The sequence below is a fragment of the Anarhichas minor genome, unplaced genomic scaffold (genome assembly GCF_050575085.1).
Source record: "Anarhichas minor isolate MPS153535 unplaced genomic scaffold, ASM5057508v1 ptg000021l, whole genome shotgun sequence".
In the NCBI taxonomy this organism is placed as follows: Eukaryota; Metazoa; Chordata; class Actinopteri; order Perciformes; family Anarhichadidae; genus Anarhichas; species Anarhichas minor.
The window spans coordinates 5442243-5469677 of record NW_027466467.1 but is presented as its reverse complement, the minus strand read 5'-3'; the positions used below and the strand labels follow the sequence as shown (position 1 = coordinate 5469677).

Below are 27435 nucleotides of genomic sequence, written 5' to 3'. Positions count from 1 at the left end.
AAAATCTAACTGTAACTTGAGTCAGAATTCCCCTTGGAGAGGCAGAGAGCCGGTACAATATGGCTGTGTGTTAGCGCGCTTTTATTCGCCTCCTTGAGAGCTCCGACAGAAATGGATTCAAAAGAGAACGGACTAAACGTGCATCACAATTTGGCCTCTCGGACGACGACGACGTGACACAAAAGGAGAGCTGAAAATGAATTTGCAGAGACGCATGTGCGGAGTGCAGCGCTGCCCCCGGTAGAGCCGGCGTGGTGGCTGAGGAGTATTTACTGATGTGGTTATCTTGTCCTGTGACAGGCAGGACCACTCAATCAGCCAGCGGTGGCTGGGCTCAGGCAAGCGTTACGCACACGTCCCCCCCCCCCCCCTATGTACTTCTGGGGAGGAGGCATCAGCCAAGCCAAATCTGATCAGCAAATGCAGTTCCCCTGTGCCACGGCAATCTGAGATGAAGATGATATTATGTGGAAGTGAGCAAAGTGATGGAGACAGCACCGGGGGAAGCAGGGAACGACAGAGAGAGGGAGAGAGAGAGAGAGGGAGAGAGAGAGGGAGAGAGAGGCGAAGGTGGAAGCTCCTCTACAGTCCGGCTTCTTAAAGGCAAAGTGCCTCGCTGGTGCGTTTTAATAAGAACCACGTGCCTCTCGCATCACTCCCTCTACCAGATCAAAGAGCCGAGCATTTGTATGCTGGAGACGGACCTCACCTTAATTATAAAAACTTGAATTAAAAAATAAAAACTTTGTCCATCCGGTGGAGTTACATTCCAATTAAAAACACAATCCTGGCAGAGACCGACTGACAACTCTAATGATTCCTTTTAAAAAATTACTGGCATGTATATGTTATTAAAAGGTTAGGAGAAATTAGCATTTCGCGACAAGGAAAAATAAATACAGTGTTGAGTGTGCAGATAAGAGCTCAGTAATTAGGAGTGGTGGGAAACATTTGAAGAATAAACCTGGACGAGTGTGCTTCTTTCCCTGTTGCCCTAAAGATATTTTACATTATTCAATCCAAAATACCATCTTTCTGATTCTAACTTCTCTCCTTTTTTTGCATGTTAATGTTTAATAAGAGCCCTTGGCCATCTATGGGCACAATTATTAGATATCCGCAGAGAGAAATTGAAAAATGAATCACACTCTCAATTTTGTACTTCTCTGATCCATTGGAAAGGGCTCTAAGAGCTGCGGCTTCTCCGCCTGTCACCGTCTAAACACGATCAACCCGCTGCCCGAGATGGGTTGCTGCTGCAACGGAGACAATTGCATCAATACGGCAATTAACTGATTTTTCACATGTTGGCGCTCGTCCCATCACACAACTCTTTATAAATAAGCCTGTTGTGAGTGGCGATGATAGCGGAGATCTCCCCGGCCTGACGTACAGCAATAGAAACTTTTACACCTAAGTGACGTGGACGTGCAGACAGCAGGGACATATCGCTCTGTTGGCCCTGAGCACATGCTGTTAGACGACACATTCACGCGCTGCCACGCTCCCCGAATTTCATATAGTGTCCTAATAGGATGCATATTCACTGACAACAGTTGCAAATACTAAATTGCTCAGACCAGGTGCAGTTTCCCATCCATACGACTCAATTATCCATGCATAGGCCCTGTAGGTTCTCAATAATCCTTGTTTTGGCCCTCGCCATAACTGTATGCAATCTATGCTAATACAACGTACCGGGTGTAAAATATGCTAATGTGCAGACAAAACGGCATTAAGTTTATGGTTGACAGGGGGATGTATTCCACACTATCAAGTTTCCTAAGTGGCAATTTCAGCTTTTGAAAGGCGCGTATACAATAAGGTATTATGCAGAGTGATGACTAAAATATTACAACTGCTTAAATACTGATGTCTGAATTCTGTGTCCCGTACCTTCACTACAGCTGTTTTACCAGGCGATAACATTCTCACGCACACATGTGGATCAAAATATTTATAATATAAATAGGAAATGTTTTACCTTTCTTCATTTATTCTGATCTACAAAAGCACTGCCATCAATCAACACAGCAATTATTATTACTATTTACTGATGAGACAAAAGTCAACGTAATGCATGATTGCAGCTGTAACCTTTATATATATATATATATATATATATATATATATATATATATATATATATATATATATATATATATATATATATATATATATATATATATATATATATATATATATATATATATATATATATATATATATATATATATAAGTGAGGTTTAATTTATCCATGGGAAAGGTGACAAAGACTCATTTGATCTTCAGCAGTGGTAACTTTGTAGCGGATCCGAATGATAGATTTGATTCGACAGAAGCCGGGATAACCGAGTCTGAATTTTTGCAAATCCGACTAAAATGGAATATTTAATAGCGTTGCTTTATGTGCACACTGTGTGGCGTCTTGAGAGGGGAACCCTATTAACTGTTACACCGTCGAACGGCCCAATCGGCCCGAACAGGCACTGCACTAGTTAAGAAAAAACAACTGATAGCAGTGACTTGCCAAACATATCAAGCGCTAATACTGTAGCCTAGTCTAAGCTAATGTGGCCAAATTAACTCGAAATTCCAGTATCATTAACTAAAAGTAAACTAGATTAGAGTTTCCTCTGTATTGATTCAGAGCACCTGCGGGTCATCTGAACACACTTTACCTGTTGTGTGCGGTGTGCAGACTCAACACTCGTACGGTGTACAGCAGCGTGCTCTGATTACTGCCGATCGTTCGTCTCTTTCTATCCTCGGGCAGTAAAATCACAAATCAAAGTAAAATTCAGAAAACCACTGCGGTAGCAGCAACCAGCCAAAAACAGTTGACTGTGCCTTGGCACAGAACCCAGCTCGGCTAAACCGGTTGATAAATTGTTACCAGTATCCCGGTTTTATGAGCGTCCATCTGAGAGACATTACTTGTGTTCTGTGTGTCTGAGAACGAGACGAGTGATGGATCTTGCGTGCTCTCCATCTGCCTCCCAGTGCACTCCTGTAGGACTTACTCAATTTCCTTCTATTATGCTTCGAACTCGACCCCCCCCCCCCCCCCATACCGACACACACGCACACACGCACACACACGTGCGCACTCAGAGAGCCCCCGGACAGAATGGCCTCCTCCCTAAACAACTCTTTCTTTAACATCTGCCCAGAAGCGGCACTGCTGCCTTTTGTCCACTCGCTGTCTCCTTAGGCATGTCATCCAGCTCTAATCAAGCAAAAAATGGTCATAAATATTTCTTTCTGCTAGATTTCACATTCACATTTCACGCAGGGACATGATATTTCCCCCCTACCTCCAGGGAGTACCTAATGCAAAAAAACAGTTACTTATATTCAAGGCTCATGTTCCTTCAGTCAAATGTAGGACATATTCCCCCGCTTGCAGGGAGGAAGAAAAAACAAGGGAAATAAAAAGGAGGGGGGGAGAGGAGAAAAGAGGAGGGGGGGGAGGCATAAAGGACTGTCTTATTTTCTGTGCCATTTACTGGCTAGTACTTTCACAGCCATCCCATTACATCATGTCAAAGATTGTAAACAAGCAAATAACAACAGCGCATCAGAGACCACAGCGAGGGAGCGGCACACGCTGTCCTGCTCCGGAGGTCTCTCTCCAACTGAGGAGGGAGAAAACATTTGTTTTTTTTTACTGTCCATTTAAATAATATATATCTTCTTTTTTTTTTCCTCCTTTTTTTTTTTAGTAGGAGAAAAAGGTTGCACGAGGATTTATACGAACCATTGTCTCTGGCCCGGCGAAGTATTTATGGCACATGCCATTCACGGGACGCGGAGGTGCCATCACTGTTATTTATGACGAGACATCCCATCACGGCATATCATTCTCTAAATGGTATACAGCTATTCGCCGGTGAACGCCGACCTGTGCCATTTTTCTCTCAAATAGAGGCCATGTCACTGCTGAGCGCGCAGGGGGGGTTGTTATTAATCACTGATACATACTTTGATGGGTGAATACATGTCAAACAATCAAATTTACTCTGAGAGACCTGTACATGGTGTGGCTGTCCGCGCATATTTACTTCAATGAAGGCTCATTTGATCACCGGCACCGGCCGTTTGTCATATTCCACCGTGTAAACTAAAAAAACAGAGCTGTCAATTTTTTTCTCTCTCCCCTGTATCACAGAAAAGGTATATACACACTGGTGCTGTTATGATGACGGAAATGCCATTACCTTGACATTGGTTGAATTCGATATCAAATAATAATTGTATTAGTATATTATTTTCAACTTGAGTCCTGGAGCGACATTGCCCAAAACAGTTATGTGTCTATCTTGATATTTTAATGGTGGCCGTGGTATCACAATGTAGGAGGTTCTGTGATATGTGCTATAAAAACATACTGTTCATCATTTAAAAACATATCAAACTATATGTGAAACCAAAGAAACACTATCAATAATGGGATTGAACTATGCAAATTATTCATTGATTAATCAAAAAAATCTATTTAAAAGGTCCCATATTGTAGAATATGAGATTCCCACGTCTTCTTTGTTAATAAAGTGCGTCTACTGTAGGTGCTAATTAATACTAATAAAGTATGAAAATGCTCAATCCATGGAAAAAATGCTCACAGACAGTTTTTAGACACTGTGTCTTTAAACGAGCCATCGGGACTTTGGTACGGTTGTGATGTCACAACTACTAGTCAGTAGAAGTGTCACTAAACTCTGTGTCGTTGAGACACACACACACACACAGACACACACAGACACACACACACACACACACACACACACACACACACACACACACACACACACACACACACACACACACACACACACACACACACACACACACACACACACACACACACACACACACACACACACACACACAGAGAGAGAGAGTCCCCGGCTGCAGTGACACTATGAAGACGGCGACTGCGCAGATGTGGAAGACCTAAAAACACTGACCAATCAGAGGAGACTTGGCTTTTCGAGAGGGTGGGCTTAAAGAGACAGGCGCTAAATCTTAGCGTTTCAGAAAGAGGGTGAATACAGGTTCATTCAGACCGACAGTACGAGAACATCAATGTGTTTCTAAATAGTAAAGGCTGCAAATGACTAATTATATCTACGACTATCACACTACCATCCAGCAGTGCTTTTGTGATTGCGTTGTGTTTTCAGTTTACGACTAATTAATATATATACAACTATACTATTAAACTCGTCATTTTTACCAGGCTGGATTTTCAGTTAACTGAACTAACTTCAGTGAAAAATAAAGTAAAAGGCGAGGAAAAATAAAAAATCTTAAGCCACTGTATCCCAGTTTCATCAGCTCACCTGTTTAAATCTACTCTTTAAGCCTGAGTCCTCTTGGAGCTGAGGCATGGTGTGTGTGTGTGTGTGTGTGTGGGGGGGGGGGGGGGGGGGGGCACAGTTGTCTCAGGATGCACTGGGGAGCAATATGTGCAGTCTGCGAGCTAACAAACGGTAGCAGGTGGGAAACAGGCGTTTTGCTACCATCACATCACCTAGCTCCACATGGAACCCCCCCCCCCCCGTCACCCAGCCTGGCCCGGGAACTGCAGGCTGACGCCAAGAACCAACTCGGATGTCTATTACCCGCATTGTGTCAAGAGATTATGAATAAAATATAAAAGCCGGGCTCTCCCTACAGGACTTTCACATTAGCCTGGCTGCGCAGGTGATGCCCCTCAATGCATACATGTATACAAGCAAGTGCACACGCATTGACCTAAACATTGACGCATGCGCCGCACGCACGCACACATCGACGCTTTGCATGCGCATACACATACACAACGTTCCAAAAAAGATGCCTTAATCTGCAACAAGGATTACGGCTTATTGAAACAAATAAGTGTTTTAAGAGTGAGACAGTCCCGGTTTCAATTTCAATAGCTCATTTAACCCTTATCTGCCCGAATCCTTGGGGTCCATTCTATGTTAATTGGATCTACATTGCACTAGCATTGGGGGTGTTAACAAGCACAGCCTATGAATATTAATTACCCTGAAGTTTTCTGCACAGGAAAGACTTCACTGATACATATTAATTCTGTGAAGTTTTTTAAAGTAGCGCTCTCATTAAAAATGAATAGGCCATGCGCTCGAATGTTTTCCCAGGAGGAGTCGTGCATCCTTAAGTCTATCCCTAATAAATTGGGTCAGATTGGCTATCCTTAAAGAATAGCTTCTCCACAAAACGGCATTATTATTCAACTGAGTGTAAACATTCCAATCGGGTGAAGAAAGCTCTTTCTTTTTTTCTTTTCTTGCTGGAACAGTGTTTTGACAATGGCTATTAAAGCCAGTCATGTCTGAGCGCGTACTTTCCCAACCACAGTCTCCCGAGGCCCTGTTAAAACGGTTACTTATTTACAACACTAAACACACAAGTTGTTCAGCTAAACAGCGCAAAATTACTCTGTGTGTGAGGGTTTTGTTTGTGTGTGTGTGTGTGCGTCTTGATGTGGCGCGTTCAGAGGCAGTTGTTGGCACTACTTTAAATAAAACATTGAGGATGCATTAGTCCTCCTGCTAGGCGAGGCCTCTCTCTAAGCCACTTAATACTGAACTGACGCGGACGTGTTTCCCTGTCTGCCTCCAGCCAGCTGCCTCAGACACCTGCTCAAAGTTTAGAGTTGCCCACTCTAGAGCCATCAAAGACCATCCGGGGCGCCACACACAATGAGAGCCACTTCAGTGTTCCCTAATGATACCCGCATGCGCTTGCATCATTTACACGGGAGGGCGTTTTTGTATACGTGCACACACGTCTTTGAGAGGTTTCCTCATCCACACATTCTCCGCTGTATCAGACCTTAAAGACGGAGGAATTGGGGCCAACATCATATGGAACCCTCAAGAAGCCAGAGGGTTGTTGAGGGTTGATTACAAATGTACGACACTTCTTATTGGCCATCTCACTGCTGCGCACTCTTGAGCATGTGAACCAGACTTCCGCCAAAACTGGACTAAAATGAAGATATTACTGGATTATCAGCAGAGTATTTGACTATATGAAAAGTAGTAATAACAGTTAAAAAGGATCTTCAATGACTAACACTAGGGGGAAGTAATACGCTAGTTCAGCGTCTAGTCTGTCCAACCCAAAGAAGAAGGAGACTTCCGCCGGGTGGGCGAGCTAACTTCCGGTTAGCTTCCGGTTAACCCTAAGCTAACTTGAATGGGGATAAAACAATTCACCTGCACGGCTTTTCTAGAATTACCAAATGGTATCGGACCAAATGAATCAAATTCAGATAGTGAAATGAGTCATTTCCTCGGGGTTGTGATGGACAAAAATTATTTATCGACCGTTTTACAGCCACAACAGCAAAATAACTGGGAAATAAATCTCATAAATGTATCACCGTTTGTATCATGGAAACTTTTCGAGATCGTTTTATTGCCCGAGTTTCTCAGCGACTGTCCTCAGATGTAAACCTCAGTTTTCACCCAACTGGTCAGCAATCAGATTTGTCCCCTTCCACCAACTATGTTTCTTAGCCGGCACCGACATATTTCCAATGTTGCTTTAAAGCTACTATGTTATATAAGGAATCTGCTCGGTGATGTGATGCTGGTGCCTTTACAGGCTTGTTTGTTTGTTTAGCTGGCGCTTGATGGCAGAGTCAGCGGACTGTAGACTGTGAGCACAGGCTTTTTTTTAAATCACTGTGTGCTTATGATTGAACTTTCTACAAATTGCCTATTGTTTAGCTGTCCATCTTTGGCATGCAAATATGCACACTACAACCTGATTGACACTCCAAATGATTAGAAATTCATCTCTTGGGTTAACCAGCTGAACTCTGTGGAACAACCAGCCTGTGTCGGACCCTCTCCTTATTATCATTGTATTGATTGCCAACCAAAATCAGAGAGTTGGGAAGATATTTGGGAGTTTACTTTTACTTTTGGTGTTTCGGAGTTGACTGAAATCATCACAAACGACACATTTATTTTCCATGGTGTGACCATTGTCGTACTGGCTTAACTAGATATAGGAAACCGGTTTACTTGCTTCTTTCATGTTTTAGAATTCAGGTTAATCCTTATGTGTGTAATCAGTTTGTTTTCATAACTAATTAGAATATAGCAGAATTCATGTAATTCAAATGAGAAGAACCTGTGGAGTGATTGGAGCGCCAGCTCAGCTGTTGGAAACTAAGTGGAACGATTCGAACGATTCTTCGAACAGAAGAGCAAATCTAACAAAGTCCATCTTTGATGGCGTGAACAATGTTACGTGTGCGTTGTGTTAATCAAAGGCGATTGTGTGTAAAACCTGTCGGGGCTCCAGAGAGAGCCGTGTGAAGTCTGATGAACTGCCTCGAGTGACGTCATTTGAGTCAGCGTCCATTGAGGCATGAAAACTACTAAGTTTTGAAAATAAAAAGAAAAAAACATTAGCAGCTCCTAGCATAACACACTCGAATCTCCGATTGGAACTGTCTGCAGTTGCATTGCATCGTGGGTAATGTAGGCGCCAGGTTTTGACAAGGAAGAAGAATATATAGAACAGAAACATCTGACAATGTTATAGAAGTGCAATGCTAAATCTGTGGCAATGTTTTCACCAAACTATAAAGGAGAACCTGTGTTCCTAATCCTGGGTGGTGGCTATCACGTTACTGTAGAAAGTATAACAATCACATTACTCAGACGCATGTTAAAACGCTCTCCGCTTCCTTTTCTTTCTCGCTGGAAAGAGACGTGAGGCGAGCTCCTGCGATCCCCCTCCTGCTGCCCACATAAGCAGGGTGTGTAAACAGGATGTCGACCCGAGCAACAGTCAACTATTTTAAACTATGGCTTTGGCACACATGCGACCCCGCGCTTCATCTCTCTTCCCGGTCGGAGAGCGGCGGCTGGAGGTAGACTCAACAAAACGGATGAGTTCATGCGCTGGCTGTCTTGGAAGGCATCCACAAGACAAAGGAGAGGTGCTGGGTGGTTTACCTCCCAAAACCTCGCTAACAAAACCGGGGTGACAAAAGGATTCAGAGAGTTGTACCGAGACTCAACAGATTTCTTTCTCTGATAAAAATGAAATGTACGGAGCTGTGTTTAAAAAGCAATATGATTCAAGAGGAGCTTAAGCCGGAGTGAAAACAGTCGTGATATTTCCAGTGACACAGGCGTTGTTTTTTTTTCCCCCTTTAATAATTATCCCCCCCCCCCGACATAGCAGTGTTCAATTTTCACCTCCATCTGTGTGATTATTAATCAGATCACACATCAATTGCCAGAACCAGCAAAGAAATTCAGCCTGTAATAAAACTGTCATGTGCTGTGGTATAAAGACAGATGTTGCCAGTTGTGTGATAACATAATTAAACTGTTCAGTGAGGGATTCCATAAAATTATTCAAATTGGACGAGCACTATCATTTTACCAATAAAGCAATTTAGGGCAATATGCAGTGTCATAACACTGATGTTATCCTCTCCGCCAGATTTTCCAATAAGTTGGAGCCGGTGCTGGGCCTCCTGTGACAATATGAACAGTATACATGAAGATACCTGAGAGCTGGGAGAGACGGAGGAGCGTGTGCGCAGGGAGAGCGCGGGGGGGACTCGGACACTCTGCGGACGCACGCTTGCACGACCTGCATACGCGCGAGTGGGTTAGACGGCGAGCGCACGTTCAAAAACGGATAACGCACCGATATCAGTCATGAAGCACCCGGATCAAAGATGGAGTTATTACACGTGTCAAATATTCACTGTTACACCCCCCCCTCCTTCAGTCTGACCATCAGCCCGTAACGTGGTACTGGACGCCATAAACAAGCGGGCCCTGCGCCTCTGGGCCTCCATTTATGTCCGAGCCACGCATGTGTTTATATGTGTACTGCACACCTGCGTGTGTGTCTCTGGGTGTCCCTAGCTCTCGTCATAGAGCACCCCCGCCCCCCCGAAGCCGAGCTCGGCGACGGTGGCAAAGACGTGCATTTCCACCTTCTCAAGCCTCCACGAGGGGCCGTGTAAGTCCTGCATTATGCAAACAGGAAACCTGCGCCCGCTCAGCTCTTTCTGTGGCCACCGTTCTGCGTGTCACTCTCTCCTCTCTGCAACACGCAACGCGACGGACACCTCTACCACGCGGGCAGAGAGGAGGAGGAACAGTGGAGACATAATTGGCTGGCCTTATCTTGCGATACGTAACAAAGATTTAAAAAGGCGCTTGATGGACAAAGCAAGACTTTATGGATGTGTGTGCAATAAAAGAAGATTATTCATCCCCCTGTTTTGTTTCTTATTCTGTTGAGATGCCGTTGGGTTGATCTGCACAGCATCGCTGAGAGGAAGAGGCAGCCGGGTGTTTTAGAAATCTCTCCAGCTTGATTAAAAGGGCTCTTCTAAAAGACAGGAAATTAATATTTTATGCTCGGTTGCATCAGTTGAACCAAATATCAAGTGAAGGAATGTATTGCACGGTTAAACGTGTGAGATGTTATGAATGCTTTGCAGAAATTGACCGAATATCTCACAGGAGGAATGCGTGTCGAGAGGTTGCTGAAGACAGCAGCTGCAAAGTGAACGCAGAGTCCCCCCCCCCCCACCCCCCCACGTCGTTGTTGTCACCGTGTGTTTGTGCGACTGCCACAGCAACACAGCTTCCTGTTGCAAAATCATTTCAATCACAAAACAGGTTGTTGCACAAACACCCCTCTTTCATGCTGTTGTTTGTGTTGTGTTTGCTCTCCTGCAGTATCTTCACTTCCTCATGAGGATAACGTTAAAACCACAACTTCTACAAAAAACACACACAGAGAGAATAAACACACTCGGGTTCTGGGGCAAAAGAAAACAACACATATGTTATGAAAAAAAGATGCTATATTCATGCATCTAAAAAAGGGAGATGCTCATATATTATACACAAGCAGCTGCAGACAACTGAGCGCAGGCTGGAGAAAAAGAAGAAAACTACAGGACGCACAACAAAAGGTTTATAAGGAACTAACCGGTTACGACACAACCGATATCACTTTGAGTTCCTCAAAAAGTGAAATGTGCGTCGCGTCCACAGCAGAGGAAAGAAGAGAGACCTTCTTCTCATCCTCCCTTCTGAACAAACAATAATTGATTTACTAATTTGATTTACTAATAGAGATGCTTAAATCAAGCTTATGGTCCACTTCCCCCAAATCTGACTAGTCCACAAGATGAATTCCCCTGTCAGGATCAAGATGATCAAACAGATTACAATTATTTCATCCCCCATCTTTATTAATGAGGACTGTCTTTTATAGTTATGTTCCCTAATAAGAATAAATGATATGCCACTGCCAGGTTTGTTGTTGCCCGCTCACTCAGGGGACTCTCGCACATTTGCGCTTTGAGTCGGGGGAAGATTTTTAGATTGATTTCTGCATCACCTAAAGGGTGGGGGCGGGGGGGGGGGGGGGGGCGGGGGGTAATAGCATCTTGGATGTTGTGGAGAACAAAGAATGCAGCAAAAAAACTTCGGTGTGTCAGTTAGAAGCGTATTAGTGCGAGCTGCAAATAAAAAAACTTAAAAGACAGACTGTGAAATGCCACAAAAGTAAAAAAGTTATCAAGTAATTGAGCGGAGATCGTAATGCCCCGAGGACAATTAACATGGTTCATGGTGCATGAGTGAAAATCCCGGGTTAGTCTAATGGGAGAATAAAAAGACTGCCTGCCTTTTCCCAGTAACACTACCCCTGGTAAGTAGCCTATCAGAGCTCAGCGCCGGGGAGCCGTGAGTGAGACGTCTCTCTCCTCCGTCCCCATCCGTGTGCCATTTATCACACGCAACAATTAATACGCCTCCCTTCTGTTTCAGCTCCAACCGCGGGCCACGGAAATTAACCGCTGGATTTGTTCAAAAAGGCGTGAAGCAAAAAAATAGCGCTCGCTATTTACCGCGGCAGAGAGCGGAGGGCAGAAAAATGCGACTGTATTGGGGAAGGAGAGAGCTGCTCGTCTCGCCTTCCTATTAAATGCCAGGGCAGGTCCTGCAGAGTAATAGCTCTTTCTGGATGACTAGCAAACAGGGGCCACGGCTGGCTCGAGTCTGGCAGAGGGGGGGGGGGGGGGCTTTATTTCCATCCCTTCTTGGTGTCAAGTGCACATCCATGACACTCTTCTCTCTCCCCCTCTGTCTCTGTGTCTCTCTCTCCCCCCTGTGTCAATTCATCAAACAGTTGTAACCCGGTTGTCCTCGTGGAGCGAATCAGAATGTGCCCCTGGCTGAAGCGCGAAGGGAAAAGTCAACAGGAATTAAGTTTCAGCGCAACTGTTTACTCAACTGTGGCCCGGCAGTTATTGAAATCTTATCCATGGTTTTGTGTGAGTACTGCGGTAATGAATTCAGTATGGCTGTGATTTTCTCCCCGACGACATGCTCATTTTGAGCTGGAAAGAGAATAAAAGACGAGTGGGAGGTGGGAGTCTGGTAAGGCCCGAAGAACTAAAGCACTGAGAGCGAGGAGCGCGCTGACAAAAACGCCTTCTAATCACTGACCGGGCTTCTTCCCTCCGACACTGTCCCGCTTAATACCCAGAACAAAACGTGATTAACGGAGGCGCTCAGCACGTACTTCTGAGATGACGGCATCTTGGCCTGCGCTGCATGTTTGCCCCTCGTACATCTCTCTAGTCTACAATGAAAGAAAAAGCCCGGGTAAAGAGGGGGAAATAATTAAAACATATGACTAATCACAATGTAAAAGTAATCACTTATGAGGTCATGTTACTTACTATTCAAGTGATACACTTGAAAATTAATGATTTTGCCTTATGATAAAACGTACCGCATGTGCACAAGCGATTATCGCTGCGTTGACCCGCGTATCACATCAAGTGAGATGTCACAACGCTGAGCTGTTTGTGAGGAATGCGTCGTACTCTGGAATGAGATATGAACGAACCGGCTGGTTATCATCAGTTCCGACAACAGAGCCGAGCATCCCGAGCGTCACAATATCCCATCGTCCCCGATTGTCATGACAATTCTGCTGAGAGATGGTGACTGATAATGGCGAATTATCGCCCTCGCCTCTATATGTTACAGTGCCGTGTCTCTCCGGCGCTCCGCGCTGCAGCGTTGGTTGTCCCTCCCCGTGCAGACGCTGATGGATGTGCTGTGACAGCAGACGGCGGCCGCGCGGAGCCCGTGCATCGTCGCCAAACGGCTCCTGACAACGGCCCCGGCCCGTCCTGTCGGATAGACCGAGATAGCACAAGACACGCTGATCTTTTCAATGTTGTTTCCTTAAACACGCTGTCGCGCGCCACGCATAACGCTGACACCGACAGAAAGAGCTTGTCCGTTTGCCTCACGTCTGAGGTGGCGGAAAAATGTTTTTTCCGGGCTTCCAAAGCGGCAAGAGTGCGGCATTAGCCGCGCGTCGCGAGGTGTGTTTACAAGCGAGCCGGGGGAGAACGCCGTCATCCTATTGGATGTCGCGGTTTCTTAACTGTCCTCGAAATCCCGCGGCACCTACGTGCTTAAAATGTGTCAGAACGCCGCGATAAATATTTCACCAGAATGCAGATGCTGCATGCTACAATAAACACGTTCCAAACCCCAAACACAATCACACACACACACACACACACACACACACACACACACACACACACACACACACACACACAGAGAGAGCACTTCCCCTCCTTTAAATATTCAGAAAGGGCCTCAATATACATAAATAATAATAATAATGTGTTTATGTACTAGATGTACATTGAGGTGGAATTAAATATTAAGTGGCACTTTAAGAGGGGAGGAGAAGCCTGCTGTTGACGTGGCTTAATAAAGCGGAGACAGGTGCGAAAGGGTCGGACTGGCCTACCTGGTGCTGCTGGAACTGCAGGAGGTCAGCGGCGGTCACCTCCACCGACGGCGTGGCGCTGTTGGGTCGCCCCTCCCTGGGCCCGGAGGCTCCGTTGTGGATGGCCGGTCCGTTGCTCGTCGCCTCCGTCCCAGATTCTTGCATCATGACTTAAAAAAAACCTGAGAGCGAAAAACAGGGACAAGGAGAAGCAGCTGTTAAAACACGCGGGCGATGAGGTCGCGTTTCAACTCCGAGGCCAAAACTATAAACATCTGTCACATCCTTCCCACACGATTTCACTTTTATTGCAGGTTTCCCTGTCGGTCCGTGTGCTTTTTTCCCCCCCCCGTTTTCTTGTTTGTTTGCTTGTGGCATTCGCAGCGAGGCAAACGCACATGCACACGCTCTCGCAGACCGCTGCTCCGCAGAATAATGAACCGCTCCTTTGTTTTGGCCTTTTCCCGGCGCAGATCCTTTGCAGATGACAAGTCCACACTGGGCTGGAGGAGAGAGGGAGCGATACTCGAGTTTTTGTTTGTGTTCTTCGTTATGGGGCGCATGCAGGGGTGCGGTGGAGGGGGTGGTGGGGGGGTTTCTGGGGGTCCGGCGCGCATCGGGAGAGGAACCCAACCTGCGTTGAGTGAGAGCAGAGGAGCCCAAGAAAACACTGAGCCTCCAAAACAAAACACTTTCTATGGAAATGGATATATTTACTCGCATGGCTCCCAGAAGAACCACGGCAGAATGGCTTTTTAATGGGAAACAGGGCGACTGTGTGAGGCCTGCCAGAGGATCTCCATGAGAAACCTCCGATTCGAGGCCGAGCGAAAACAGTCAAATCCTTCAGGGGCGCTCAATTAACACCAAAATACTGAACATAAATAAACCCCCCTGGAGTTGGTGGGTACAAAAATATTGTCTTTCATAACTTAATATAACTCAAAGGAACAACATACAAATACAGGCAGTGTACTCGTTTCATGTGATTTCACGGGATGTGAATACACGGCTCACATTTTACAACCTCTGTTCTGCTTTTGGATACACAAAAGCCAGACAGACATGATGCCCCCCCCCCCCCCCTCTGTCTCTCTTGGGATGAGTGCCAGTGACGCTGGAGCATATTTTGTGTGTGTGTGTGTGTGTGTGTGTGTGTGTGCCCGTATTCCTCAAATCAGTGGAATGATTTACAGCTATTGTGAGTTGGTCGCAGGCCTCGGCGTCTAGCCTCCCAATTCCGGGGCGGTTAATGAAGCTGACCAAGTCGGGCAGAAGCGAATTAACTTGGCTGATTAATTATTTATATGAAGCAGAATAAATGCCTTTAAAACACCGGGCCTCATCATGAAAGAAGGTGAAAATGGAACTAAACGCAGATTTATGGTGTTGCGTTTAAGGCGTGTAATAGGAGGGGCCGTCGCCGGTTAATATGGGCTCAACTACCCGGGCACCAGTGTCTCCAGAGGTCCAGATCCAAACAAGATGCAGACACACACGCGACAGACACCGTGGGGACACACACTCAGGCTGACAGATAGGAAATTGAGGCTGACAACTTGTCACAGAAGAATATTTACAGAGCATATGTGAGATAATAATCTAGCCATGGCATTATTATAAAAAAATAAACAGCTCTGTAATCATAGTTCTGGGACAGTCTCCCAGCTCGGTATCATCCGTAGCGGTTGTGGACTTCGGTGAGCTGAACCAGAACCAGAACCCAGAGTCCACTATGGTTTACGTCTCTCCCCACCCCCCCCCCTCTCAAGAAGCGTATCCGAGTGAGTCATCCGACACTGTGCCGGTTCAGTTGTGTGTCACGACGCCCCCGCACTCAGGGGCCTGTCTGAGCGGCTTTGGGCCCGGCACTACAGGCCCCACGTTCTCTGGGCCGGGGCTGGAGCCACCCACCCCACCCTCCCTCCCTCCTCCCCTCTCTCTCCCTCCAGACAGATGTTGACCCGGCTCACCCCTCCAGTCTGGCGCGGCCTCCCTCCATAATGGGATTTTCTAAACAAGGAGTGAGCAAGAGGAATACTGCGGGATGGGACGCAGCCAGCCACGACTCCATCTACAGGCCTCTGCTCGCACCGGCCCCCCCTTCACCAATTAGAATCTCGGGGCGAAATTAAATGCCATTTGAAATAAAAGCATGGGCTGACGTTATTCACCGCCACTTATTTTTCAAATAAAATGCAGTTTTGTTTTTTCTCCACATGCAGAGAAATAAAAGAAGGGCCTGCTTTCTTGCTTTTTTTTTTTTTTCAAAGCTACATAAAAGGGAAGGGGGGGGGGGGGGGGGGGAGGAGTAATGGCTATTATACATGCACTGTCATTCCATGCTGAATTTTCATAATTATAACGGAGCGGCGTAAATTTCCAAATGCATGGCATCTCCGAAAGTAATCAGGAGAATGAGCCGCGGGGCTATTTTAATGTATGCAAAACTAGTGACCCACAATAAAGGAGGGAAAAGGCCACAATGAATGCAAAGTAATGCGCGCATGCTTGGAACCGGCACTGATGAGGGGATGGCTAAAATTAACACCCAATTAATTTTCGAATTGACAAACAAATGAAACCCATAAATCTACTTTCTCATTAATTTCAACCACAGAATAATTCAAAGCTGCAATATCGCGAGCGGACAAAAAAATAAATAAATGGAAAATGGGCATTATCCATCATAAATATCAAGAAGATAGGAAAGCGCCTTATTAGAGAGTTGTGCTGATAACAATGTTAATCTGTGAGGAAGTGAGGCGGGGACACGCCGTCATCAGCTGGGGCCCGGGCAACTGGGCCACGTGACTCGGGCCCCCGCGCATGTTTATCTATCTATTTATTTTCCCTTTGCTCAGGGGGATCGCCTCGTCTGCGATGACTCAAAAAAGCTCCAAGAGTTTTCCATCCGTTCAACGAGTACAGATTCAGCCGTAATTATGGGTCAAGTGTCCCGCTAAGAGTAACGGGGTTACAAGCGTATGCGTTCGTGCTCCAAACGCAAACATTTCAACACGAAAAGGAGACGTGAGAAGAGCTTTTTTTTCTGAGTTGTTGAAATAGTTTTGAAAATAATCGAAATGATGGAATTTCCAGGAGATGAAAGCACGGCAACAAAGGTTCTTTGCAACAACAAAAATGTTGGTTGTTAGATGCCTGTCTGTTCTTTTTCCTTTTTGGAGGGGGGGGGGGGGGAGTTGCTTGCAAAACAAAACAAACAAATGTTTGGAACAAACACTGAAGAAGAAAAAAAAAAGGTCAGAGTTTCTGTTTGTTTACAGTCTGTTTTGTGGGGAGTACAGTACAAACAAGAGTCACATGTGTCTCCCACCTGACCAGACAGGTTGAAGGTTAACAACAGCCGGCGGCCAGAGCTCATCAGCCCGGCCTCGCCTCCTACCCCCCCCCCCCCCAACAGAAACCTAATGCCTGCACCCCCCCTGTCATGCTTGCCTGGAATCCAACAGCTCACACAAGTCAGCAGTGGATTCAAGGTAGGGTCGGCCCCGCGCAGCTGTGCTCTGACCCTCCGCCGTGTTCTGTTTTTCTTTAACGCTCATGACAGTAAAGCCTCGGCGGCCACCTGCTCCGATTCGCCGGGTTCTCACACAGCCCGTGTTTACACGAGCGCACAACAAAAGCACAACATTGTCCCGGGCGGCAGATAAAGACGCGGCGAGGATGAGACAATGGGAAGAGGTTCAACTTAAGAGCTGTTTAGGTTCTGGCCCTGGTCGCTAGACTAGACAGCACACCGGTGTGTACCGATGGTGCAAAAGAAGAAGAAAAACACAGAACCCTTCTCAAGGTTTTCTTAAAGAGTCTTGTGTTCTGCTGTATTTTGGCTCCTGTTGCGAGGGAAGAGTCAAAAGACCAACACGAGCTGTTAAATAATCCATCACCACGGCCCTTTTCCCTGACAACAAACTACTCCGACAGACGTAGAAACGGGCCGAAATCCCAATAAGCTTTCCCATAACTCTGCTCCTCCAGTCCTTCCACGTATCGTCTGCTAAACGAGAGAGGCCTTCTGCCAAACAGGACCGCCTCCGTCGCAAAAAAGACTCAATCGGGACTCGACGACAACTCTCAGTCCGCTCTCTGCTGAGAGGAGCGAACGGCGGGGATGACATTCTGCCAAAGGAGACTTCACAGTCAGACCAAACAAGCATGTAATCTTGTCAGCCACTTCAACCAAGTCACAGATAAGCAGAGCATATCTCCAGACTTCTGTGACAATATGGTACGAGAGCGCAGACACACACACACACACACACACACACACACACACACACACACACACACACACACACACACACACACACACACACACACACACACACACACACACACACACACACACACACACACACACACACACACACACACACACACACACACACACACACACACACACACACAGCCGCCTCCACCGTTAAAGCCCACATCTTTGCACCAGCGGCTGCGTTCTTCCAGGTTCTTCCCAGACCTTGTGCGGCGGGTAGAGCGGACCACTCGCGCCGGCAAACAACGCGGCTTGTTTGTTTGATAAGTGATTGCTGCCATGGCTACAGTAAACAGGGGCAGCGGCGGGGTTTGTGTTTATGAACAAACACGCCTCCTCGCAGGAGCCGTTTAACATTAACCAGGTGGAATGATCAGCCGATTTCCTAGGTGACACTCGGAGCAGGCCCAGTGTAAACAGGTTGTGGGAGGGGATGGGGGGGGGGGCTTTAGGGAATCAAGGTCGATGCAGATGCAGCTCGGGGCTAGAATAAACAGAGAGGCAGCAGTCAAGATAAACAAAAAAGTCATTCTTCTGACATTCTGAAGACGCGCTAAAGCTGGCGTGTTGCAGCTGCCGGCGAGACCGAGGACAAAAAACGGCCGACATGGCCGGTCCCCCCCCCCCCCTCCCCTGTTTGTCCGAGTGTTTCCCTTCCAGACCCAACAAACAGCGGCTCCTCACAACAAGCGCAGCGAGGAACTTGTAAAAAAAACATGTTAAACATTTACCTTGTTCAATTATTCAGCTGCCGGCTTTGTGGAAATAACAAAAGGATGTCTGAGGTGCTCCGAGAGCAACATCGGGGAAAAAAACAACAACAAACAACAAACAAAAGAGAGAGGGGCTTGGGAGGAATTGAACGGACATAGATGTTATCCATCATAAATCAAAGCGCGTGGCTTCGATTACTTGATTTATGTGCGACTTCAACGGAACACGAGTTGCTCCAGCTGTTACGTCAAACACGTCATTGTCCAAAAAATCTGTAGTGTGAAAGACGAGGGAGGTAGTTGGAGACTTTCAAAGCTGCGCGTCACCTTGACCATGAATTTTTCATGAATACAACAACTTGCCATCTGTGGATCTGCATCCAGTGAAGCTCCCCTAAGTTTTCTCTCCACTCCCCCCCCCCCCCCCCCCTACTGATTCCATTTAGTCCCCAAAACACAGCTACCCACTCATAAGGAGGGCATGAAATGTGAGCACGGGCTCCAAACACATATTTATGACACGTCGGGACGACCGTGATGGGATCCTCGAGCGTGACATCTAGACCCGAACCTCATTACTGCACCGCCAGTAGAGGAACAGGGGGCTCGGCATCCGAGCAAGTGGTGAGTGTTATGATTCATGAATACCAACCTATTACCACGCCACAAGCTCAGATAAATTAACAATAAGAAGAGGGTACGAGGAGGCAGACTCCGGTGGCGAAGCTGAGAAGATCCATAATTCCGGAAAAAAATACACAAACCAGTTTGTCTCCGAGCGAGAAACACCTCGGTGTGAAAAAAAAGAAAAAGGCCCGCTGCGCTCAGACAATGACGGAATGTGCCAAAGTAAGGCAGGCCGCGGTATTTTTAGTGCAACTCGGGGGCCGATAGAGACCAAGTAAATAGAGAAGTCTAATGAGTTTAAATCCGGTTGCACATGAACGGAATAGTAATTCCGGGATGTGGAGCCTCTTTTAGGAGCGCCTCGCCACACATTTTCTCAGCGACTTCTCCTTCATTCGACTTTGATAAATCTCGCTCGCATGTGGCTCTCGTGCCCATTAACTCTGCAGCGAGAGGACAGACACCAGGAGACGAGGGGCAGTCTTTTTCTGACCACTCGATGCAGTGCAGGAAAAAAAATAAAAAAAGAAACAGCAGGCGTTGCTTCCCTCAAGCTCATCTCACCAATTAGACCTGTCAAACATGCAGGCCCGAAGAGGAAAAAACACAACTCCAATCTATGGGCTTCCTATGGGATCTGCAAAAGCACTTATTGTTTTAACATTACTTAAAGTGTGTCATATATTTTTAATCATCTTTTACTAGAATTCATGTAAGGGCTGTTCCCCCGGGGGTTTCTGGGGGGGGGGGGGGGGGATGCGAACTCGCTGAGAGGGAATGTGTCAGACACATTTTCCTGGGAAAACCAAGGTTGGCCTTAACGAACTCGTCTAATTAATACTGCGCACCTACGCGAAGAGAGGACAATATTATTAGAGGTGCCGTCAACTCGCTGCAGTGCACACTGACACTGACTGAGTGTGGTGCATTCATTAGGATTCCTCTCTCGGTGCCGTGCGATGTGACTGAAGGAAACTGGGGGGTGTGGCCTATCCCCTGTTATGTAAATGACTCATAGCACTGTTAGATGTTGGTCTTCGGACACAAACGCACCACAGGTGGAGGGCTCCCGCCTCTTTTGTTCAGAGTTACTCGCAGATTAACCTTTCAAGCTTTTACAGACTGTTTTTTGGGGGGTTTCCTGTGCGATTAATTTGCACGTCAATATATATTTTTCCAACTGTTTTCGTCATGAGTACTTTCACACTGAACGTGAATATCACGCGGCAAAATGGGATTTTTCTGAGCTTTCTCACAGGGAATAAAGGAATCGACCAATCACGGTGTGCGTACACAGAGGCTCCTCGGTCCGAACCAAGAAGGAAAACTTTATTAATCCTTTCAACGGGAACTAAAATTCACCCGGAGCATTTGACAACTTATTGCATTGCTGCTCAAGAAAGACTACTTGTATACATACAATAATAATAAAGCAACAGTGATTATTTTCTTAATTAATTATCTATTTTTCCCCCCTCAAAATATAATCGAAAAAGAACCGATAAGAGTACTAGTAGCGATAAAATCCTACCGATACCCATCCCTACCGGTGTGTAAAGGTCTTTACACGTTGAAGTGCAGTGGTTATTCTATGTCAGCAGTATCTCACCGACTGCTAGTGCTCTGTGAGAGTTGAAATATCTGAAATCGCAGCAGCCCGTTTGCCATCAGTCATCCGATTCCCTGTCATTGGTATGGGAGTGGTCTTACCCATTGACCCCTCCTTGCTCGCTTCCGAAGGAGCAATCCTTCCTCTCCGAGGTACCGGGGTCGTTTCAGCCTAAGAAGCGTGTTATTATTTTAAAAGCCTCGGCTTCTCGGGGAGAGCACGGAGAGGGTTAAACAGGAAGGGAGTTTGTGGCTTCCATTAAGCAGTTAAACTGAAGATAAAGGGCGAAGGGGCTAAATACCAAAAGACCTTGCATGAATTTCTGCGTTTTAATGGAATCAGGTTTTAACAACTCTTTTTTTTTTTTTCTTTTGGGTTAAATACAGCCCATGTCAGGAGGATGCGTCCCACTCATAAAGCAGCACAATGACAATGTACAGTGGCACTAATACAAGGACATAGTTCATCATGACATTTTCTGCAATTCCCAACTGATTAGGGTCATTATGTTGGAGGCCTGATTTATGTTGTCATTTCCTCTCACCGATCCTGCATCAATGAATCTTAATGAATTGGTAAATAAGGGTGAAGATTACACTGTGTGACACCGCAACATTTCTCACCCTCAACGGCCGAGATTTATGTAGCCAATTAGAGGCTAACAGAGAAAATTGGCTGGCAGAAAAAAAATGATATTCTTTATGGTAGGGAAACGGAGGAGCATTCTCGGTGAAGGGCAATTGTATTGTCAGTGTTGTGAGTCCATAAAAACCGGCCTCCGAGTCCACCTTCAGGACGCGGATGCGAGGGGCAGCTCTGGAACCGCTGCGGTAGAGCCGCAGAGCCCGAGTCCTTAGCATTCACATCGCGGGCCTCTCTCCCGCGTGTTTGATCAGCATAAATACGCCCCTGTGTGACAAACATGTTTACCTTCTCACTGCAAACATCAGGCAATCAGACGCCCGTGAGGTGCTGCTTCTCTAATGAAGACACGGGAGCGTTTTTCATCAAGGCCAGCCGTGTCAGAAATATGCCTCTTTTATACCGACATCAAAAAAGAGAAAAGGAGCAAAGTTGTTTGCTCTAAACATTTGATAAGGTGATATTTTTCAATTAGTTTTTAGTTGGTTTTTTTGTGAGGAGATAAAGTAAAAGAAATGCCCTTCATGTTTTTCTCTCAAAGGAGGAATATCAGAATCCACCTCTTTGAAGATATCTCTGATCAACACACAGGAAATGACACATACAATATGATTAAGGGCTGTTTAACCGGTCCTGGGTACATCGTTATCACAGCCGCGATAGCTTGTATTTCTCAGATGCAGATGATTACGGCGAGGGACAAAACAGTTTTTTTTTTTTGTGTGTATCAATATTACAAGTATGAATAGCTTAGCTGCTTATTAATGCCAAGTTCTTAAAAGAGCACTTAGATTTATAATGAGAGCCTTTATGTGTTACATATTGTGACTAGATTCGGCGCGAGGAAGCGGAGCTCCTCCACATCAAACACGCTGGCCTGCTATTAGGCATCCGGGATGCTGAGCGATGCTGCGTGAAAAGGGGCGGAAAATTAAAGCCGAAGCGACGCAGGAAAGGGCTTAATTTACTGGCATGTACGGTATGCAAATGAGATTACTCTCAGCTTAACTGCATCATTTATGTCCATAATAACGGCATCATCATTACAGGGCTCAAATTAAATTACACTGTAATTAGCATATCAAAGTGATTGGTTAAAGTTGAAAACAAATACGCAATTTTGTTAATGAACATCTGTAATCGCCGTGTCGACTCTCCGTTTGAAAAACATCCAAAACAAATATGTGCTTTTGGAGAAGAGGGAGGAATATCCCACCCAAACGGCACGCCTGTCTGCCCGTCCATCCGTCTGTGTGTGTGTGTGTGTGTGTGATGTGATGTGATGCTGGTAGGATGAGGGGGTGGGGTTGGGTGTTACCTGGAGAGCTCCACACTCTCAGGATATATTTCCCAAACTCCGGGAGATCAAAGATCCAATTTCCCACACTTGCCACTTCGGGAGCTCATCAATAAAATACTAATCACTTCACGCCTGATTCTGAGAATGGAGCCGCAGCCCGGAGGCTTAGGGGAGGCTTCCATATCACAGAAAACACCTCCGCTCCGACTGTCTTGACTGTTGTTGAACGCACACACACACACACACACACACGTATAATTTGCAGTCAGGTTGATCCAATAGCTGTCCTGCCTTTTCAACCCCCCCCCCCCCCCCCCCACCTCCTGATAAACACGGAGCGTTTTAAGCACCGTACAGCTCAGAGAGCACTTCCTCAGACCTCTGACAGGAATCACACCTCACTATATGAGCGTAGGAATGAGAGTCGACCCCTTTGGTGTCACACTTTTATCGTCCCCCACATCGTTGTAGTTACACTACCTACAAGCCCACCTTTGTTTTTACGCTTTTTCACTATCATCACTGCCGGTATTTTTTTTTGCTAATAGCTCGACATAAAAGGGTAAAAAGGCAGCGGCGGTGTGTGCGGAGCGCCAGAAATGCACTCGTCAAGTTCGCAAGAAGTGGCATGTTATTTTATTCATTAAGAAATCCATTAAAAGGCCTTATTCCTCGCAAGTATGTGAGAGATGTGCCTTTCAAGGTAGAGCCGGGGCAAATCCACTCCATCAGCTAATGATGGCACTCATTACACAGAGAAGCCGGCTAATGAAGGCGCGGTGGCCGGCCGATCCCCTCGCCCCGGCATAAAGCCCTATGAAATGCTAATATCTCACTTCTAATTAAAGCATACTAAGTCCAAATGCACCTTCACGGCTAGCAGCCGGCAACATACATTTTATTTTTCCACCACTGCGCTACACCCGGAGATGTGCCTGAGCAACATTCCGTTAATTCATATTTAATACCCCCCCCTGCCTTGCTATCTGCCTCTGCTCTCTCCCTCTCTCAGCTCTACACTGTGAGCCGGCACATCACTACGCTTTCTACCTGTCCAGTTTCTCTTCTTTCTTTGTTGTTTCACTTTAAAGTGCTTGGAGAAATAAACACATATGCAGACAACAGCCTTTCTGCGTGTGTCACAAGGGGAAACAAACAGAGAGGAAACAGGAAAATACACCAGCCGCTCCACCTGTATACGTTTACAGTGTTTACACATCTTTGCCTGAAAGTATGTTTACGAGGGAAACCTGCCGCCCCTTCTCAGAAACTGACCTTGAAGCCGGTAAACAAGCCTTTCACAAAGTTCATTAACGTCAAACAGGGTTTATTCTTTTCCCCCCTCGGATCATAAAAACAACAACAAAAAAAAAAAAAAGGTCAGCGCCATGAGCTTCTCAACAAAATATGCCTGCAATGGAGTGGAAGTAATGGTTAAACCCGAGCAAATAGCAAAAAAAATAATTGACAGTATGTTCGTTTGAACTGCGCTCCAAACTAAGAGCGTGACATGACGGAACTTTATCATCGTCAGTTAACTGACAACCATTTCACCACTCATTTACAGCTCCTTCTGTTTGTAATGCGCTTCACCAACATTAAGGCCGCTGTGGCTCAGAATGTGTATTTACACGCCGGTCTATTGTCAATAAGGTGAAAATCAATGATTAAAGAAAAATAATAATATTTGAAATTATGGAATTTTGAAAGAAATTAAAAAAGTCATTTGAACAAAAAAATATTGATTGCTTTAACTCGCAAGCGATTTCTTTTGTTAGTTATATACAAATAGTTTTATGTTTATTGCATCATTTGCCAAAGAGTAGCAGCGAAACGCATGAATTTAAAGGTCAGTGTTAAGAACATATCACATAAAGTCTTGTTTGATCCCGGCCCAAGTATTTTCCCAAGGATTCTCTGGCTCTGCGCTGTGTAAATCACGCAGCCTGACCTTCTACATTCCTCATGCTCCGTCCTCCCCTTCATCCGCAGGCACAGATAATACTGGGCAAATATCATAAACGTGAGGATTTTAGGATTGAGGTGAGGCTGCCGTCATCCTCCACCAACTGGGGAAAAGAAAGCCCATCATGCATCTGAAAGAACCCCGTTTCCACCTCCTGCCGGACGAACCCGCGGGGAGGCGGGCTGACACTGAACCTAACGGCCTGAATGCCGACGGTCCACGGAGAACGCTCCCGGGGGATTGGCAATTTGAGTAACGCCCACTTTTTACGATTTTGATGAGATGTTATTCAGATTTTATAACTGATAACACTTCTCCTCGTTTTACACAAGTTGCTGTTGCTAACAACTTTCCTGGACTTCACAGGTAAATGAGCACTTTATTCAATCTGCAGTAACAAGCAACACGTACATACAACGACAAACTTCAGAACTAAACAGCCAACGTGATGTTTCCAGGTCAAACGCAGCACCGGCTTCGGGCGAGGGGGCGTGACCTGCAGCTGAACTGGCCTCTGCTCGGCCACAGGGAGGAGGAGGAGGAGGAGGAGGAGGAGGAGGAGGAGGAGGAGGGCATGCGGCCACTCAAAACACATCACCCCGCCCCCTGATAAATAACTTTAACACAGCAAACAGAGGCCCATCAGTCAACCTGCACACAGCCAACACCGGGACAGGGGACCAGGGAGATCGATGGAGATAGAGACGGACAAAGAAAGACAGAAGGAAGGGGGGGAGACCAGCAGAGAGAGAGAGAGAGGGAGGACAGAGAGGGAGAGGGGAGGGCATCTAACATAGCAGGGTAGATAAATATCACACGGGAGCCAAGTACTGTAAGGCTGTGAAAAGCCAGGCTTTTTTGCCGAGCTGTGACATTTGTTTCTTATTGTCTAAGTGGCAGCTGAAAGCGTCCCCCTGCGAGAGGGGCCCCTCGGCTCGGCTCGGCTCCGGCACCGCTTTGATAGGGAGGTAACCATATTAGGACGCGTATGGTAAAGTAAACAATAACATAGTTGCAATGAGATGGAAATTTTTCAGCTAATGGTGTTTGTCATTCCTGTTTTCAGTGCACTGAGCAGCTCTGTGTTTTTGCTGGACGGCCAGAGAGACGTTGTTTATGAAAACACTGGCGGGGGCCCGAGGCCAAAACCAGAGCAAAAGAGGAAAACTGTAAATAAATAGCAGTTTAAAAAGAAAAAGAAAATGCCTCCACCTTTTTTCATTTGATTACATAAATAAAGCCACATTTGGGTAGCAATAGCCTCTCGCTCTCAGAGTCCCACTCCGGGCCGCGTCCACGGGAAGGCGGCTGAATTTGAAAAAAGGCACATTTTCCCTCTTTAGTTTGGCCCTCCAGCCGCACTAATTCAACGTCTCTCACAGATGCAAGCTGCACTGCATGAAATAAAACTCTCAACAGTGGTTCAATCAACTTTCAAAGACACAAAGCTGGAAGCTTCATGTTTCTCAGGCTGAGTGTACATACAGCGTACAGTTTGCACTCAACTTCCTTGAATTCTCATCGTGCTTTGGCTGAACAGACAATTTTCATTGAATTTGCACTATCCCATGTCGTCGCTAGCTAGCAGACATCTGTAAGGAAAAAAAAAAACAATTCATGAAACCCTACGTCCCATGTCGTAGCAGTTTCAAGACTTTTGCCATTTTAATTAAGTTTTAGATGAATTATTTCAACGCCTCCTAAGACTGTTTTTAAGGACCCTTGAGAACGCTGTATACAGAAACATGGGAATAAATAGATGTGGCTACACTGAAACACAATCAAGTTTGGTGGTGATGTCATGATGGTGATGTCTCCAAATTTGTACTTTTTACCCCAATACCTTACTTGAAGGAAACTACACACGCTTTTCATACAAAAGTTCAAGTTGAACCAAACGTCTCATGTTGAGTTGATATTTGGTGAACCTCGACGTGTAAATTAGCATCGTTATCCCACAGTGTTGACTGTTGACGTTGGTGACCTTTAAGGGAACAAAGAGCCGGAGAGTCCAAGCTTCCATCACATCCCCTCTATTCAGAGTATAACCTGCTCCAACAAGCAGTGTGCAGAAAATTATGAAACATGTTAATGGTACGAATACGTATTTTTAATAAGCTGAAGTTAGTGAACAGTAGTAGCTCGCTAACTGACCCGCTAGCGTAGCCCAACGACACGCAGAGATGGATTTCGAGGAGTCAATTCCGCCTTTAGTGCGGGAAGTATTTGTTAATAAGAATAAGTATTACTTATTTATTTGAGTGGCCATTCAATGCAGACTTTCAATACATTCAAGGCTTTAATATTCCATTCAAACAGTCACATTTTGGCAAATACCCAACCGGTGTTAAGAATGAGCACAATGCCAATGTGGACGATGTCATTTCCATATACAAGAAACAATGTTTCATTTGGCTGTTTAATTCTGGTATTCAAAATATGTGA

General features: G+C 45.8%; 1 protein-coding gene across 1 annotated transcript in view; it reads right to left on the bottom strand.

Moving 5' to 3' along the window:
* The window catches only part of foxp1b (forkhead box P1b), a 149327-nt gene that overhangs the window by 69445 nt on the left and 52447 nt on the right, over positions 1-27435 (bottom strand). Inside the window, 1 exon segment of the mRNA XM_076095763.1 lies at positions 13864-14024. Coding sequence (XP_075951878.1) covers positions 13864-14010 — 147 coding nt within the window. The 5' untranslated portion in view covers positions 14011-14024.